The 19,461-nt window shown below is 37.3% G+C and overlaps 1 protein-coding gene across 3 annotated transcripts in view; it reads right to left on the reverse strand.

Moving 5' to 3' along the window:
* Positions 1-19,461, reverse strand: part of GOLGA4 (golgin A4) — a 103,082-nt gene that overhangs the window by 63,964 nt on the left and 19,657 nt on the right. For 2 of the 3 annotated variants that reach the window (XM_074945394.1, XM_074945395.1), the window contains exons 3-8: positions 17,405-17,500; positions 10,986-11,051; positions 9,627-9,941; positions 6,617-6,664; positions 5,077-5,133; positions 552-650 (exon numbers count right to left, since the gene is read on the reverse strand). In XM_074945394.1, coding sequence (XP_074801495.1) covers positions 552-650; positions 5,077-5,133; positions 6,617-6,664; positions 9,627-9,941; positions 10,986-11,051; positions 17,405-17,500 — 681 coding nt within the window. The remainder of the gene's footprint in view (positions 1-551; positions 651-5,076; positions 5,134-6,616; positions 6,665-9,626; positions 9,942-10,985; positions 11,052-17,404; positions 17,501-19,461) is intronic. The other variant, XM_074945396.1, reaches the window with a different exon arrangement.

Raw genomic sequence — 19,461 nt, forward strand, 5'->3', positions numbered from 1 at the left:
TCTTTCAAAATGGAAAGAAGCTTTAATCAAATTGGTATCTCAGTACCACAGAAAGGCAAATTCTCTTTGATAAGATTTCACAATAAGCATTGTTTTTTCTCCACTCATAAAAACACTATCATTCTTACACGTGGTGAAGCAAAATGGGACATTTTTCCAATATCATCTTTGCATAAGTTGTGAAAACTTACCAGCCCTAACATCTGCTCACATCCGGCCCATAATGATGGATCTGATATTTTACTTTCCATTAGAAAACAAATACATTCTTATGTGAATGATTTTGCAAAGCTGCTCTTTATCACCTGTAGTATACATCCTTAAGTATTATTTCTTCAACACCATGTGTGTACAAGAAGCTTTACAGACCACAAACATTAATTGTTATAAAAGACACTGACATGTGGAGCTAAACGCTACCATTAAAGAAATGAAACCACGCCATTTCTTTATAAAACCTTGTATACTACAGTATTCGGAAAAAGGGCGATCATTTCTCTTTTGTTCCCTCAACTGATTCAAGAGTCTCTTTCTTAGATCAGTGATGTTACCTGAGTCTGCAGGACACTAATAAGCTGATCCTTTTCTTCTAAAGATGCATCAAATTCTTCCTGGAGATGTTTCTTAGCTTGTTGATCCATTTGGAGCTCCTAAGGAACAGAGAGAAAAGTATTCAATGCAAAATGAAAAGTTTGTTCAAAAGTTAAATTAAAATGTTATGATGAAATAATCTCAATACAATGTTTAAAGATGTACTAAGGTTTTTGATGATTTAAATTTGACTGCAAGTTTGTGTCCAGAGTATGAACCAAAGTTAACACAGTTATTACAGTACAGCATGTATGTAAAACATTCAGTACATCTAATTGCACATACAGTACCACCCTTCAAAATTAGGAAAAAAGAGACAAGATCTGATGTAAGAGCAGGGTTTTTCCCTCTCTTTAAAAGTTAAGTGAGTTAATGCATGTGATGGGATCACTTCAAGGCCACTCCTGAAAGCTGCCACACACTTTCAGTTCCTTTGGAGTTGAGAACACATGGCCCTCACAAGACTAGGCCTTGTGAGACTGAAATTCTTAACTTATCCATAGAGTAAATCAAGTTTCCCTCACTGCTCAAACAATTTGCTTCTACTCTGACCAGAGAGCTACTGCTTCTAATGCAGATAGTAGTCAGACTCCACTCCTATGACTCCCTAATGAGAAGGCTAACAGAATACCAACTAATTTTAATGATGACAGTGCCTTTGTCAACAACATTTGGCCACTAAAATCTATATATTGGCACTACCTATTCACTCCCCTGAATTAACATTAGATAATGGACTACTAACCTAGACTAAATGTTAAATCAGTGATCTTGCACCAAAGAGTTATGTACATCACTACCATTCCCTGAGCCACCATGTCTCTCTTGGTTTCTTTTTCTACTCCTCTGAAAGGAGTAAATGTTCCTAAATGTTACAATAAGATCTATATTACAGAGCAGCAAGTACAGTACAAGTGCTCTAAGCAGGAAAGGGTACATCTGTAAACCTCTTTAAGTGATCAATTGCTAAACACTTCTACTGGAGCAAGACTGAATAGGTTTTCTGTTGACTGTAAGAAATGAATGCATTTACTCATGCATCCATTGAAAATCATTTCCTAGGATTTCAGTTTTTTAAAAGTCACTTTTATCAACATATATGCCCCCAATGATATACAATGATATATAGACATTTTCAAAGTAAGTTTACCGGTAGAGCTGGTGGACCAAATCTAATTCTACCATTTCACTGGTGCCTATTTTGAGAAAAGCATTTACCTATAAGAGAACTACACCTGTAAGTCTGGGTTTGTGCAAGCCATGCAGAGAGACAGAAGGAGACAAAGCAAGACAGCTTGGGCAAGACCTGGGTCACTGACTGCTCAGTCTCCTCTTTATTCCCATTTGACACTGTTAACCTCACTTCTATGCTCTAAGTCTTACTGCTTACCCCTTACCTTCACAGATGAGTTCCAGATGTCATAACTGAACCCTCCCTCCCTGATGTCAGCTTTGAGAACAGCAACTGCCTATAAAGAATAGCATCTTTGTGAGCTTACTATACGAGCCATGCAGAGACAGGAGGACTGTGTTTAAGAGGAGAGTTCCAAGACACAGACTGCTCCTTTCTCTTCCCATTCAACTGAGTTCACTTTTTTAGCCTTGCTTTGCTTTACATTTCTCACTATCTATTGATTACCTGGTTTCCTGCAATACTTTAAGCTGGCAAAGACAAAAAGCAGGAGAGCTCAGGGTAACAACAAATGCCAAAGAAGTCTACTGCTACAGGTGTAAGTTACAACAGAAGCACATTTTATCATCTGTATCAGAAAGCTCTGAAAGTATTATTGGTAAAGAACAGAAAAGGCAGACAGGGAAGTGTTCATTTACAGGGCACTGTTATGTTGTGGATTTATCCTCAGAGGAGACTCAATTTGACCTCTATTTTTACACAATAAGGGGCAACTCTTTCTAAGAAAGGACACTTATTTAGAACAAATTTTGTTTACAAGAAATATTTCTAGAATATTAGTAACATCTTTGATTATTTTTTGGAAAGTTAGGAATCAAACTCCAGAGAAGTTGATGGCTCAGAGGAGGGGTGGTCAATAGGCAGACTGTAAGCTAAATACGGACCACCAGACACTTTTGAACAGACTTCAAAATCTTTTTATTTACTCATTATCATTATTGCTTTTTTTTTTTTATTATTGTCTCTGGAGTCTGGACTTGGACTATACCTTGACCAAGAAATTGGGACCTCAACAAAAAAATAACAACTGACCATCACTGGCTTAGACCAACACAGAGCTTCCTATTCATTTTTGACTTTTTCAAGATCTGGTTTTAGACAGTCTTTTCCAGAGGTGCAAATGTAATTTGATGCAGATCAGGGAAACCCTGAATAAATTCCATCTTACATAATTAGTAACCCTTCTATAGGGTTATCATCAGTCTTAAGTTATGCATAGGACTATGGTTTTCAGTAAAGATGTACTCAGATTTAAAGTAAATTATCTTTACAAAAAGCACAATAAGAACCAAAGTATCTTTTAAGGAAAGATCTGTCTAAATTTCTCCGTAGAGACCCAACTCCTGAACCATTGCACTGGGAGTTTTGTTACTTCCATGGGAAAAGGGTCATGCCCAAATTAGGATGTTTCATTTTAGATAGTTATAGATGACTGCCATGGAAATTTTACTTAAATTTTTAATAAAGGAAGGGGGTAGCTAATTTGTCACCTCCCTTTATCTTTTGTAAAAACGTTACAGATTTGCTATACAAGATAGAATGTGAGCATGAGTGAAAATTACTGTAAGTTACAATTAAAATTCTACAAACTCTGCTCACCTGAATTAGACCCCACATGGATGAGGAACAGCACTTTGTGATTACAGACCAAAAAATAGTTTAAAAGAAGGTTGGCACGCAAGGAAATCTGTGAGCCCCTTCTTGCCAATTAATGTGAAATACGACCACTTTATTTTAGTGTGATTATGCCTAAGAAACTCCTTTTATCTTTATTAAATAATCTTCTAGATCATTTGTTTGGCAAAAAATATCGGCGTTTAAACCACCTAAAATCTCCTAAATCAGAATGACTGATACAATGACATTCCAAGGATCTTAGCAACAGTGTTGAAAGCTGTAGCAACAAGCGAGAATATGATGAAAGCAGTGTGTAGAACCCAGTTACATCAGAGTGGCAGTTAAGGAGAAGGTGTTTGGTTTTGAATGAGTGGGGGGCTAGATTTCTGGGGGAGCTTGTTACGAAGAGTTAGGAACATGTGTGAATTGAAGACTAATGTTGCTGTGTGAAAGCAGAGCTGACATCTCATTCTGGTACCCAATACCTGTGTGGTAAGTCGCTTCAATTTCTGATTGCATTTCATTAGGGATCTTTAACTTGATTTTGTAAAACAGTCAGTATAACTTGCTCTCTCTCTCTAACAGGTTGCAGATATTTGTTAAACTTGTGACATGATTCCTATACACTTTGTAAATATCATGTAAGTTAAATTAAAAGGAAGCATACTTGCCAAAGAATTTACCTAATATGCTACTTAACTATATACAGTATAGGTTCATGATTTCAAATGGACAGGATTGTTTTAATTTGATCAGTTTATCATATTTATGTCCACTCATCAGACTTTAATTATATTGTATGTTACATGATAAAAATATTTTTGTAAATAAGGAATAATTCAAAACCCTGGCATGGATTTAAATAATAGAGTCATATATGGTAGAAATTAAAGCAAGATAATGCCTCTTCATGAACTGGGTTCTGCTCATTGTTTGGTTTTGCTCAATGCCAAAGGCAGGATAATAAATGAGTACACGTTAAAGTAAATGACTTTTCAACCACGGCGGGAAAGAGACTGTATGAGAAAGTTATGAAATTCAACTCAGTTTTTTTACAATAACTTAGTACTTTTCTACCATCTACTTAAAAGTGATTTCAGGTATTTCTATAGTGCTTATGCCTGTAGTATCTAAGCACAGTGAGTCTAAAACAGATAGGGGTCTGCAAATCTTGTCACAAAATTCTCTGACATTATTTGCAGATCATCTTTGGAAAATGTATATTAAAATGACGTGCAATCCCATTTCCAACCACTGAAGCAGTCACAAATTTCATATCCTCATCCACTGTTGGGCCTCATCTAAGCTGGAAGAAGAACCACATGCTAGCCTCAGTTCTCTGTCACAGTTAGGGGTACTCATAACTCATTGGGTCGGGGACAAGAGGAATAGCGTAAACAGGCAAACACGGTTCTATCACAATGTTATGGAACTGTGCTTTATCCTAGATCAAGACAGCAGTGGTTGACGTGGAAATAAGCAAGATAGGAAAGAACATAATACCAAAAAAAAAAAAGTGGACAGAAATGGTGAAGGGAATTCCAGGTTTTTGGCACTGGTATTACAGAATTTGTTAATTACTACAAACTAAAAAAACTGCACATCAAAGGATAAAACACTACCACAAAGTGTACTTTGTATGAATTTAAAAATATTCAACCATCAACTGAAGTTACCTCTCGTAGTTCTCCAATTCTCCGAAGTGCTTTATCCTGGCTCTGGCTCAATATACCCTTAATAAAAAAGAATAAGCAGAATATTATTAAGTAAATTCAAATTTTTACTTAAAGTATTCACACTGACGCTACAGATACTTTACTTTAGTGTACAGGACTTATGTTCTGCATCTCTCTTCCAAATCAAGCTGCCTGATTACTTTGCCTTGTCAAAGTATTAGTACAAAAGGGGTTACTTGCAAATTATAAAACAGAGCATTAAAATCCGTATGTCCTGATCCTGGCTGCTGCTACAAAAAAAACAAAAAAACAAACAAACCACACAGAAGTGTAGCAAGCATCCCCAACTGAAGAGTCACAATTGAAAATACACAGCCTCTTTTTATTCCCCTATAACCTGTGGTTTCTATTTTTTAATTATTATTACTTGAATTTAAATTTTAAACTTGTATTATGAAATTTTCTCATTTGATTCCCTAGCTGTTCAGAATGCTCACTTACTTTATTTCCCCTGGGGAACACTGGCCTCTCATTTTTCCACTGTCTGTATATTTTCTTACCCTTTTTTACATCCTCAAAGAAATCTCTTGGGGAAAGACTCAAAGTTTACTTTTTGTCTAAGTTGTTTTTTTTTTTTTCAAATTACTGTTCCATGTGTTTAGCCCCCTACACTTTCGTAAGAGTATTTTTCCCTATAGAACACAATGGCTTTTCATTTCCCCCCTGCTTTTCTTGTACCTGCTATACGGGTTTCAAAAAGCTGTGAATGCTACTTCACATGTAAGCAACAAAGGGGGCTTTTAGAACTCATATACCTGGTATTCCTTTGCTATAGCAAATATAAGCGTGTGAAATGATTACTGTGTCCCTTCACACAGAAAATTATGGCAAAACTAAACTAGAGTAATTAAATGGATAATAATTTTTTGGATTTCATTGAAATCATTCTGGAAAGATTTTGCAATTTTATTAACAGTAGCACAAAATTTTGCAATGGGACATTGCAGAAATCAGGGGGATATGAGAGACTTTAGATCCAATGTAGCCCATAGTACACAAGCACTCTGCCAACAACACTTTAAAGAAAAGGTGGTGGTGGTGGTATATGTGATAGTGAAAGGAAAACTACAAAATTAAGTAATTCTGGAATCCATACTGCATATAAGATACACACAACTACCATCTTATGTAGGAAATTTTGTACAGACTGTTCAATTTATTTAGCATGAGCTATATTTTGCCTTTTTTTAAAAAAAAGAAGAGAATACATTTCAAACTATTACAGAATAAAAGACTGAACCACAAAAAAATCCCTAATCTGAAATCTTAGTAGAAAAAATATTTTAGTGCTAGTGTAACTTATTTTTAAGATGCCAAAAGAAAAAGGAAAGTTACCTTTAAAATAAAGAGACTCATCTGCTTGGCTTCTTTTTCTTTAATTACTAGTACATCACTTACATATTTTACGATGCGAGAGAAGAACATTTTAAAATTCAGAAATATGCTCAGACAAAACAGGAAAAATTGTACCTCTTCTTACCTGTAGCTTTTTCTTCTCTCTCTGGACAGTCTGATAGGCAGTGACCAGCTAAAAATATACAAAAGCAAGCATATTGGTTAATTAAGTCCAGCTCCATCCAGAATTATCTAATTTGAAGTTAAAACTTTATAGTTTATGCAAGTTAACTAAATTTTCAAACTCCTCATTTCACCAGGCAGGTCCTACAGGTAACTTTTTCATGAACATTCCTCCTTTGGGTAGTACATACCAAAGCTCAGCAGGGGAATGTTTTCTAATAAAATATTTTCCCAATACTAAATGTGTTTAGATTTGGAAGTCTGAATGGCAAAAACAAAACAGGAAGGTTACTCAGCATGCCATGTACTATTTGTCCCCTTACAGAAAAGCCTTTAAGCACAGGTGACAAAATAAGTTTCATGCAGGCAGTCCAGAGAATAAGGATTATGGCTGAAAAGCTACACACCTGAAAAACTACCCTGTGCTTCTATGTACTCCTCTAAGTCCCAGATAGACTCAACTTCATTTTATAATATGAGGATGTACAAGACAGAATGTATATAACCCTTATAAAGAGAGGCTTCTGAAGCACTGAACTTCTTCCCATTCGCCTCACATACACCCAGCAGAATTGGTGGACAAAGAAAGATTGTAAATGGACCAAGTTTCTCATTGTAAATTGACAAAGACTTAATGAATAATAGCGCAACTCAGTTTAAACAAACTTTGGGGATGTTCCCCTACCATTTGCAAAGCTGGCAGGCCTACAATATCGTAATGGCACTCAGGTGCTAGAGTGTAAACTTTTGAAACTGGTTAAGCAGTACTCTGTTCAGCCAAAACTTTGTGTGCATCCAGAGATCTGAAATGCCACATAAAATCCTAATATACTATGCTGGAGAAAATGTGGGGCAATTAGCAATTTTAAGCACAAGCGATAGTCCTGTCTGGGGGGCGGGAGGGAACTCTTGGGACAGAAGAGAATAATCAATAATATTTGAAAAGCACATTTAGTTATGACAACAGCCATTCAAGGATTTTGTGGGAATACGTAGCCCATGAAGCCAACTTCCCTTTTAAATTATTTATTATTAGAAGCACAAAAATAATGATTGTAGCTGCATGGAAATCCCAATGTACATGTCTGAACAACAAAACAGTTTCTGGAAGAGAAGGAAATCTGTTCCATAGAATAAACGAACAGATTTCTAGAGCAAATTAGGAACTAATTAATAGACCATACTCAAAATCAGGACACTGAAGAAAACCACCTCTTTAGTAACACTTTCTTTAGAGTTATACAAAGATCACTGGGTTTACACAGGTAAGGTTAGTTTATTGTGTATTAACACAGTGAATAATGCAGTGATCAGTTAGAAAACACTGAAAAGTATATAATTGTGCCTTCAGATTCTTAGTGAAAGAAGAGAAAATGAATTTGTGAGATTTGTTTTGTTCATTCTAATTGTAATCTATTTTGTCAATAAGGTTGAGAGACTAGGATGTCTCCCTGCACGCACGCATGAAACAATAAAAATAAAGAAATGCACATATTTTACTCCTTTCATTGTCACATCAGGAGCCAGATTTGCATAGGAATTTCTATATTCACAGGCAGAGTATATTCAGAAAATCATAAAGACTTTTGTAATGTTTAATTCTGAATGAACAAATGCATTTAAAGAAGAGAAGGATGGCTTTTCAGATCAACATTAGAAAATGAAGGTGATCAATTTTCATTGAAAACTGAAATTTATGGTCCTTGAACATAAACAAAGAACATTTTGTTTGCTTTTAAGTAGAAATCTGTCGGGTGTGATTTAAAATGAAAGACCAATGGAGGCAAAATGGAAAAACATGTGTATGTTGTACATGGAATACATCAATCAGAACATGTAAATACATGTTTTTGTACTTTGCCTCTGAATGCTATCCTTGAGAAGTACAATCTACTGCCATGCAACCGTATCCCATGCTAAACTCACTGTGAAAAAATTACAATTGAAGATCTGACCAATATTTCAATTATATTCAACATAAATCTTTAGCTCAAGAAACCTTTCACAAGTATATTTTCCATATAACTCAAGAGATCCCAACTGATCCAGCTCAGTTGGTGGTAATATGGTTTTGTATATAAACACGAGAAGTTAAATATTTCAATGTTCTACAGATTACCAAAATAAAAAAAATTCATCTAGAAATACAAATTCATCTAGAACTAAAAAAAATCTACCGTATATACTCGTTTATAATCCGAATTTATTTAGCAAAAAAGGGAGGCATCAGAGAAGGGGGGTCGGCTTATGAACGGGTATAGAGAGGGAGAGGTGGGACACAGCCCCCCAACAAAGGGAGCAAGGAGAGGCAGCACAGCCAGCAGATCCAGAAGGGAAGAGGCGGGGCCAGAGTCTCTCCACTTCTAGCCACGCTGCTCTCCCCCCAGTCTCTGAAGGAGCTGCAGCTCTGGGGCTGGCAGGCTGCAGCTGTGCCGCTCAGCCCCACCCCCCAGAGCAGGCTGTGGCCGCTTGGTCCCGCCCACCAGAGCAGGCTGTGCCCGTGCTACCCGGCCCAGCCCGCTGGAACATGCTGCGGCCACGCCGGCCGGTCTGGCCCACCGGAGCAAGCTGCGGCCGCGCTGCTCAGCCTCCCGGTGCAGCTCCGGCCAGGCCAGAGACATCCTCCCCTGGCCCTCCCCAGATAAGGTGGGAATTATAGGGTTGTCTTATGAATTATATGGTCGGCTCAGGAATGGGTCATAAAAATTTTCCATTTTTACTTATCCATCTTGGGGGGGGAGGGATCAGCTTATAAACGAACCGGCTTATGATTGAATATATACGGTAAGTTTCAAGTTACTAGCCACTAATTAATACCCTTGTCCCAAATACACAGCTATTGAATGCACATACAAATACACAGCTAGTGAACTGATAAATTTCTTCCACTTTTTCAGCCCGTCACTCCTGCCTCCTCTTCCCCGTCTTTTCTTCCCTCCCACATTTAGGAAAGTCAATAAACATTTTCTTACCTCAGAATATTTTCCTCTGTAGTTGCCTAAACTACGTTCCATTCTACGCAATCGTTGTAAAAGCTGTTCTTTGCTGAGGCTGTCCATGTTTCCCAGTGACTCTTCTGCCTCGCTTTCAACATCAGATGGTGGATCAAATGTGGGACCAGGTGTGTCAAAGTCCAGTCGATTTAATGACTCTCTCGAAGAAGTTCGTACCAGGGACTCTTTAGAAGAAGAGCGGAACAGGGATTCTTTTACTGGACTTCGAAACAAAGATTCCATTGAAGGAACCCGGAGTTGGAGTTTCTGTGCAAAAGTCTGAGTGTCACTTAACTGCAAAAATATAAGGGAATGGATTACTTTGGCACTTCAATAAATCAGATCAATTAAAAATATAGGTACATATACATACTAAAATACTATCTTCATTAGTGATTTTTCTTTTTCTTTGAAACAAAACTACTTATCTAGTGAAACATAGTTTGAAATTAGCCTCTGTACTGAACTCTATGGCAAAGAATTTAAATTAATAGCATCTTAGCAATAATTTAAACAGGTTTTTAAATGATCATCAAAAACTTAATAGTTGCATAAATATCATATTTGCTCCTAAGTTACAAAAGAAGTCAAATAGATACCGTTAAACAGAAGCCAATATTTTACAACAGCTTTATAAAGTCATTAAACATATCTCAAAGATATTGAAGTATGTTTCCTATGACCCACATAGTAAGTTTATTATACAAGTACTTGTATGGTAAAAAAACATAGTGTCTACTTCAGGGGTTCTCAAACTGGGGGTTTACTCTCTGATAGTCTTATTTCTTTATACTCACTTCAAATACTTAGTTCTAATATAGAACTTTCCACAGCAAAAAGAGTACACTTACTGAATTATACAAATGAAGTTCTCTAATGATATCCTGCACACTAGTCAGTACTCTACCACAATTCTTTTTAACCCTACCAAAATTTTTTTTTCCAGTAGAAACTCACTTTGCATCCGTGCAACACAATCTCTTTGACAAAAGCCTGAAAGTAATACCCATTCACACTGAATTAGCCGTGTTATTTGGGGTAAGACTGGGGGCCTACCTACATGTCACCAAATGTTGTTAAAATGGCCCACTGGAAAGAAAAGAGAGGCTTATGCAACTTCACATCTAAATCTTAATTTCCCACAAAACTACCATTTATTAATAGCAACCCAACAGATTAAGCTGCCCAGTCTTAACGGGCAATCACTGAGCTGTGCAACTTATATATCAAAGTATTTGGCCACCTCTACTCTAATACTGAGTCACACGAACGTATTAATACAGGCTAAAGCAGTCAACAGCATTTTTAATGAAATGAAAATGCTACAGAAAAAAGTACCTGAGGGGAAGGTGGTTCACTTCCATTGCTGTCTGTGGATTTGGGGGCTGTTTGTTTAGATACATTCTGTGGTGCAAGAAAATAAAAATATTACAAGAAAAGGAACACAATATAAAGCACAAAGAAACCCACTTGTTACAAACAGCATCCCAGTTCTGTGGCTTTGTAAATGTTTTTAGTAAACATAATTAGTACTTTTCCTTTTTTAAAATGCGTTCATGCAAACTGCAACTAGTGTTAAGTTTTGAAAACACAAATTGCTGCAATATACAGAACTACAAAGCTGCTGTGTGTGGATTGATTAATACACTGAGAACTTCAAATGTCAACATATCTTCTTAAATTACTCATAGGGCTTGCATTTGAAATATTTATTCATTAAGAAAGGTACTAAAAACAAATGGAAATGATAGCAGGAAAAGTGTGATTGACTGGTAACAAGTATTACACTCTGACCACATGGGTTGTAAGCAATTACCCATATTACCTCCCTTATATCAGTACACTCAGAAGTTTATGACTAAGTACAGAGAAAGAAATGACACTTTCAGAAAAGTTATGATATGCAAAACTTTTTAAAATAAACATTTCTCTTCCACTCCCAAATGAAAAGTCAACAGAAAGCAATAATTTTTTTTATTTTTTATTAAAGAATTTAGAGATGATTTCCTTTTCTTCCCCCTCTGTTTACATGAGTTCAGCAGCTTCTTGACCTGCATAAATTCAAATACTTTATTGGTATTCAAACCAATGCAGGCTGAAGTGGTAAACATGCTAAAACCTGGAAGCGAGGATCTTTCAGGCTAAGAACTGCAAAGTATCTAAACTGAGCCAAAAAATAAGGATTACATTATAATGGAAACATTAGAATTGTATAAAAGGGGTTTTTATATCAAGGTATGTCAAATGAATTTAACACAAACATTTGTACGTAAGCCATCACATGCAATAGATGTGCAGTTAAAGTATTCAGATATTACTACAATTGCAAATGTCATGGGTTTAAACACAGTATGTCTACAGTGAAATTATATTGCATATATTTACTGTAAAAACGGGAAAGAGGAAGAGTACTCCTATAAGATAAAAAGGGCTTCCAATGGATTCATAAGGGATGGATGGACTCAGGGTGCCAAGGACAAAGGGAATCTAGAACAGACAAGGAAGCCTGAGAGGGATACACATTGTACATCCAAACTGACACTAAGTGAAATGAGCAATAAAATAAACCATATGAAAAGTTTATTTAGTTTTGGAAGTTGTATTATTCTGTCTACACTGAGCACAAAATCTGTGCACTCCTTAAGAGGACTGCACCGCTAAAGGAAATACTAAGTTTCTTGGGACAACTATTGCTTCCTACAATCCCTGTGTATTCTACTTATGGGGCTGTCATAGCTTTCAATAGGTTTTACTCACAACTACCCTGGCTCTCAATTTTCATTTTCTATCTTAGAAAGCTAGTAATTAGGGAGACCTAAATAAAAATATAAACTTCTGATTCATCATTTGTGCAGTACCAATACTATGCTCAGTTCTGTACTGCACATAAAGGGAAGACAGTCCCCGCTGCAATGAGTTTACAGGCTTCGGGCTTGTCTGCATTTGACACATTAAAATGGCACAGCTGCAGCCATGGTGCTGTATTGCTTCAGTGTAGACACTACAGAGATGGGAGGGGTTCTCCTGTTGACATAGTTAATCCATCTCCCCAACAGGCAGTAGCTAGGTTGACGGAAGAATTTTCACACCCATGATCAACATAGCTAGGTTAAGTTCCAAGTGTAGACATGGCCTAAGTAAACAACACACATCAGCTACAAGATGCACCTGGTGGCCATATAACGGATTTAGCACAGAGCTGTGGAGGTTTTATATGTCTGTTTCGTAAACAAATATGTTAACATATTTTAGACTGAAAGACTGAAGCAACAGTATTTACTAGTTCCAATCAGATATTTATATTTATAAAAAAAATATGAACTGACACGAGAACAGCATCTATAAAGATTATTGTGAAATGTAGTTTCAAAGTTGAAACCGAAATACACCACCACTGTGACCCTAGGAGCACCCCAATGCCAGAGGGGAAAGGGCTCATTGCGATCTAGCAAAGGCTCAGCTGGCCTGACTAGCTCAGCATACCCCAACTCACGGCTGTCATAATCTGTATCTAAAAGGTGTCATGTAAGGGATCACATGCAAACTTGTAACACACTAGTCGTTAATATTATTGAGTGCTGTATGTACACGTGATATGAAAGATAACTATATACTGGAAATACATTCTTAAAGTGTGTTTGGCAGGTGGGGCTTAAGTCACTTCTCCCTAAACAAAGGAATGTGGTTCTGCCCACTTGAATGTGTCTCCAATGTAAATTGGGCAAGGAGACACAATAAAAGTACTTAATAGGTAAACAAAGCCACCAAACTAGCAAGTGGGGGAGATAGCCACTTAACTATCACAACAGGTAGACTACAAAATGTAACATGGCATCAGCTCCCTGATGGGCAGCAAGCTGAGCCCTCAGGAGGTCTTTCTGACTTTGAAACCAAAGAAATTTTTAAAATATAAACAGAGAAATCCATTTTGGCGTCCTTCACCTGAGGAGACAAAGAAACCATGTGCTTTGGGCTCTGTGGTGGAGCCTTGCTAAGGACTGGCCAGCCATGCTGGAAGAATGACTGTTTTTAGTCTTAGATGCATATTTTTATTTGTAACCATTTCTATCCCAATTTCTCCTATTTGGTATCACTTAATCATCTGTTCTTTGTTAATAAACTTAATCTTGTTTTATTACAAAACCATCTCAGTGCAGTGTTTCAAACTGAAGAATAAAATCCTCAGCCAAACCAACAGGCTGGGGCTGTGTACTGTCTTTTTAAAGAAGTAGTGAACTTGATAAGGTTTTCTGATTGCTACAGTGGGAGAGGTGGAGCATTGCATAGGATATGGTTTTGGGAAGATCCGGGACTGCAAGGGCTGTTGGTGTCACCCTGCAAGGAGAAACCAGGCTGGCAGAAGCCAGGATGAGGTCACTGTGCTGTAAGCAGGCTGCTGGTGCCAGGGTTGAGCCAAAGCTGTCGAGCACAGAAACATCCCCGGTGTTAGGTGAACACCGGGAGCATCACAACCGGCTATCCCCCATCACAGTATATAATTAACAATTTAATCTTAATTATGTTACCCTTTTTGTAGGTTGTCCTAATGTACACACACACCCCTCAAAGAATATACACTAAATTATTGTTTTGTAGTAGTGAATGGAAATAACACTGTTTAATTTTATGTACCACCTAAGGACTAAAAAAGGACCACTACACACAGTGCCATGTTACAGTAATTTAAATAATGTACGTACCTCAGAACATAATGTATGTTCTGAGGGTCATATCTCAATATCTGTAAAGTGCATTGCGATCCTTGGATGGAAGGTGCTATGTCAAAACTTCACTCTTTGGTAAGTCACAAGCTTAAAATTCTTTAATGCTAGTGGATTTCAACACTTTATGTTTATTAAAACTAGAATCAAGGAGGCTCTGCTGACATTTCTATAGGCTTGAACTTAGTGCAGGTGAGGTCAGGCTTTCTGCAGGCCACTGGAGAAGCACCACACCACTCCCTGGACTTCTAGCACTGACACAAGTTCTGAATCAAGATTACTTTGATTACTGCTACTGCTGCTTCAGCCTTTGACAGCAAATAACCCCAGCTCCCCTCACATTTTGATGGGTCCCTCTTCACTCCTATGGTGACTCAAACACAATCAGTCAGGAACAAAGAAACCCTGGCCCATGAATCTTCAGTCCAAGCAACACCAGCAGAAGAGAATACAAGGAGCCTATAAGCAGCAGTAATAATGCAAGTAGCCCATCTCAGCACTTAATATGCTAGGGCTCTCTCCCACTGATCCATAGCAAGCATGACATCACCAAACGCAGCTCTGTGTGGAAACCTCATTAACCCACAAATGAGGTCATCTTTATTAGTGCAGATTAATCAGGTTCCACTGTATATAAATCAGGGGTCAGACTGATTGGATATATCCTTCTCTGGTGCCCCCAACCCAATCAGGCTTCCCCTCCCCCCCAAAAATAAATTTGCTGTTTCTCTCTAAGTTTCTATCCTTTATGTTTACAAAGATAATGTCCTGAGCATGAACTGATGCACCGCAGCCTGCCTGAGAGCTATATTTTCAGGATGTCTGTAGACTGAGAGGTGTGAACTGATCCATATACCTCAGTGGAGTGGTAAATCTGAAAGTTTCGGTAGTTTAAGTGTCTAAATTGTTAACTATTTTATTACCAATCATTTTTCAGAAAAATCTAGCTATTTTGGGATTGTGTGTAAATTTTGAATTTGAGGGAATAGGGTAGGAAGCAGTTAGCGTACATTCCCCCCTCCCCCGCACACACAATCTGACTTCTTATACACACAATAACATTTCACCTTGAACAGCCTTCTCAGAATCAACTAACACCAGGAATAAAAGAGCTTCTCTCCAATTCAGAGCTGCCAGACTTTCACAGCTTCCCCACTATGCTCCAGTCTTCTATATCATATGCACCCTTTACATAGCCTTAAAAATTCCAGACAACACTCTTCTTTCATTTTTAATTTAACCGAAGAAGTTGAGCTCTAATTTAACATTTAGTTTCCAGTATTCTGCACTCATCAAAAAAACGTTTCTTATTTAAACCTGTTTATTTTGTCCCTAGCTTTCCCTATATCAGGGGAGTGAAGAAAAACTGTTCTCGTGATCACCTCCTCTCCCTCTCATTCTTGCCCCCCACAGGCACACTGTATTTTTAGAAAAGGATTAAGTAAAAAGTGGCAGAGCCACAGATGAAGCATTATTAAAAACACTGGCAATACCCATTAATGCTAAACCTCACATGATCTTTTTTTGAGGGGGAGAGGGGAGTATTTGTGCAGCTAGTGGTCCCAGGGAGGGCATGTACAGAAATGTATGCTCCAAAATGAAGCCACATCTAGGATACTACATAGTGTGCTGTTTTTCAGTGCACAACAGTCTACGGCTGGAAGCACAAATGAATACAGAACCTAATTATAACTGCAGGGAGAGTTTAGGTATGCAGAAAGTATCTAAACTGGAACATGGCGCAGAGTTGAACATGGCCAGGAGAGTGAAGTACTGATCAAGTTCCATGGGATCTCTAATGTTAGTTGGTTAGCACCTCTGATTTATATCTCAGCAGAAACAGGGGACCCCTCCAGCATCTGACTGTCCCTCTTAGCACCATAGTAAAGGACGGATTCAGTACTAACACTGAGGGAACTACCCCACATACTAAATCAACATAGCACTCAAATATCTGTTAAACTTCAAAGGACCACCTCCAGTCCAGTCCTGCTTAATTTGCAAGATAGGATCAAAAGCACAACGTAGTATGGCTGCAGATCACATCCCAATTCTTTTCCTATACTTTATTGACCCTTAACACTTTCTGTGACTTCTCATATTTCTTTTCCCCTCTATATGTGGAGCAAAAAGCAGTCACTTCAGTGGGTGCCAAGCGTAAATACTGAAGAATGGGGAGACCAGAGCCCCTTGAAAATGTTATATTTTCCAGTCACTATGCACCCAGAAATGTCATAACACTGGAGCATAGAAGGCAGCAATTCTTCTGATTTTGAGGGAATAGAAGTGAAACAGTCAAAAGAAGAGGGATGTTTAAAAGGAAACCTTGGTTCAGGTCGGAAATAGCATTCCCTTGGTGTGTTTGTTCTTCCTCCTCCTCTCTTCTTGCTCTTGCTTCTCACCCAGCTCCAAGACTGGAAACATTGCTTTTACAATGCACAAGACAAGGGAATATACATTTGAAAAAGTATGAGTTAAGTGTATTTGTCTGAGTGATAGCACACTATTGCACTAACAACCATGCCATCAGCTAGGCATGGTTGAATTTCAGTATGTATGTAAGAAAACGGTTTTCTGCTACCATTATATATAGCAATATACGCTGAAATAGCATACTTTTTAAAGTTTTTTCAGAAAAAGCACTATCATCAATGTTTATCATTCCCATTTTCCTTCAAAATATCCAAAGACAGATATTAAAAACTAGCAGAATGACTTACAGCAGCATTTATGGATTGCAGGCAAGGAACCTACAAATCTATGTGGCAATTGTTTGTTGAAAGTTTGGGAAGAATGCATTTTCCTGTGTAACAAAACAATGTTAATTTTCTGTGTTAAAATAAGTTCACATCATACAGCACACCAGCCATGAGCTATTGGGTATTACCCCTGAATTTTAGTGCAGGGTTAGCAAGAGGGTAGTCAAGATACCTTTGTGAGACTATAAGCCATAAGCAGTACTAATTTTGCCTTCTAGAATTAACAGTATTCTCCTCCCCCACTAAAGGTATCACTGAAAAGGGCAGGAGGACTCACCACACTGTCACTCTGTGGTTTAGGTTGTTTGGGATCCAAAGCAAAGATAGTATACTCAGAGAGAAAAGCAGGCTCTGCTATCATCCCGGCTAGCAGCTGTGTCATTCAATGCAAAAAGCAGGGAGATGAAAAACACAAGTAATGAGAAAGGAAAAAAATCAAAGAAGATTGCAAACGTTTATCTCACCATCTCAACTTCTGCACAGTGCTAAAAGGGTCTACAAAAAGATACAACATGGTATACGTAACCCACCGAGGAATGCAAAGCAAGAACAGAAATATATTGGATCATTCATTGTCATAACAGCCAAGATCTATTATACTGATTATTTGGAGAGGAAAGAAAGTGGTAGCAAAAGTGTGCCCTAATTTAGCCTTGCATGAGCAAGTACTATTTTGCATTGACATTATAGTTTTATTTATAAACATCTTCGGAACAGGTATGTTGTCCTGGTATGTTAAATTGCTTATGACATAATATATTTATATTGAAAAGTAACATCAGTACTTTTATGTCTACTCTAATACAACTATTAATATAAACTATGTACTTCTGAATGTTTATCATTCCACTAAGATTCATTAATTATATTGTAAAAAGTCCTTAAACAATGGGATGCTAACATATGTAGGATGTGCTCAAAACTATACTTTAGCTATCATCTCCATACATAATGACTGGAATTGTTAGGAGTTACAGAATGATACAAGAAATTGCTAACTCAACTGGTAGTGTTTACATTTAAAGTATTTGAATCAGTTTAGGAGAGGCGTTTGTAAACTCACAGAAAGTAAAAGCATCCATGAAGAGAGACTGTGGAATAATAATTCAGATTCATTATTATGTATTCAAGTGTATTTTATCGTTTAACATTGTTAGAATGGTGTAACATGTTTCAATACATTACTATAATTAATATATATGAATATATATGTGTTGACATATTTCAATATATTTCAAGCTTTTGCTGACACTCAGAAACCAAAAGGATGGGCTATCTTACTGCCGAACATGTTGATCAATTCAGAAATTCTAGACTCAAGTAATCTGCTGAGTGAATCATTTAAAGGGCTTTTCATTTGCGACTGGTTCAGAAGGAAACCATTTCTCAATTTCAAGGTCCTAAGTATTATCTCTAGGGAGAGACACCACTGCAAAATGATTAGGTTCCTGATCTTTTTTAAATGGATACATAAAGCTTCCTGTTACTATGATTATAATTGAGATTAGGACACAATTTGATCTATGGGAAGATTTAGAATAACACACACATAAACATAATGATTTATAATTAGTGTTTATTACAGCACTTAGAGAAAATGGATGATGTGCTTAGTATTGTATTAATAAGTACACCTAGTGGTCTCTGGATATTACAACATGAGTCAGGGTAAGGGAAATAATAATTTCAAGAGGCTTAGTTCTCATTCCTTTCCATCCCTTGGCTCTGTTATTTAAGGCAAAAAATATTTTTTTTAAATCACACATATAGTTCATTATACCACCCTCTATGTAGCAGAACCTCACTGGTTCTACTACAAGAAGATCTTCTGCAGCCAGGGAGGGGAGACGAAGATTCAGCACTTAGAAAATTGTGAATCGCTGCTATGACCAATGCCTCAGTGGGATTTCATTCTGAAACCACTATGTTGCTTAGTTTCACTTCTCAGAACTATGCCATAAATGTTTAACTTCAGTAAAGGCTTCAACTGTCCCTATGTTGGCCACGCTTGAGATGTAATTCAAGCACAGTAGAATATAAGATAAATATTATCTCTAGCAACCTACAGGATGATTTATCAAGGGCTGACCTGGACATGAGAAACCCTCATTTCAAAGTTCACATCCTGAAAACAGTAAATTACAGGGCAAACACTCTCAAAGAGCACAATATTTACAGCAGCAGGGCCAGAAGGACACAAACAATTGTAAGCACAGTCTAATACCCATTCATTCAGCGAAATATACTTTTGCATTTGAGAGAGTTGCCAGAGGACACTTTCAAATGTAAACTTATTCAAGTGTGAAAAATCCAATGAAGAAATCTCTTTTTTTG

Source organism: Natator depressus, chromosome 2 (assembly GCF_965152275.1).
Source record: "Natator depressus isolate rNatDep1 chromosome 2, rNatDep2.hap1, whole genome shotgun sequence".
In the NCBI taxonomy this organism is placed as follows: domain Eukaryota; kingdom Metazoa; phylum Chordata; order Testudines; family Cheloniidae; genus Natator; species Natator depressus.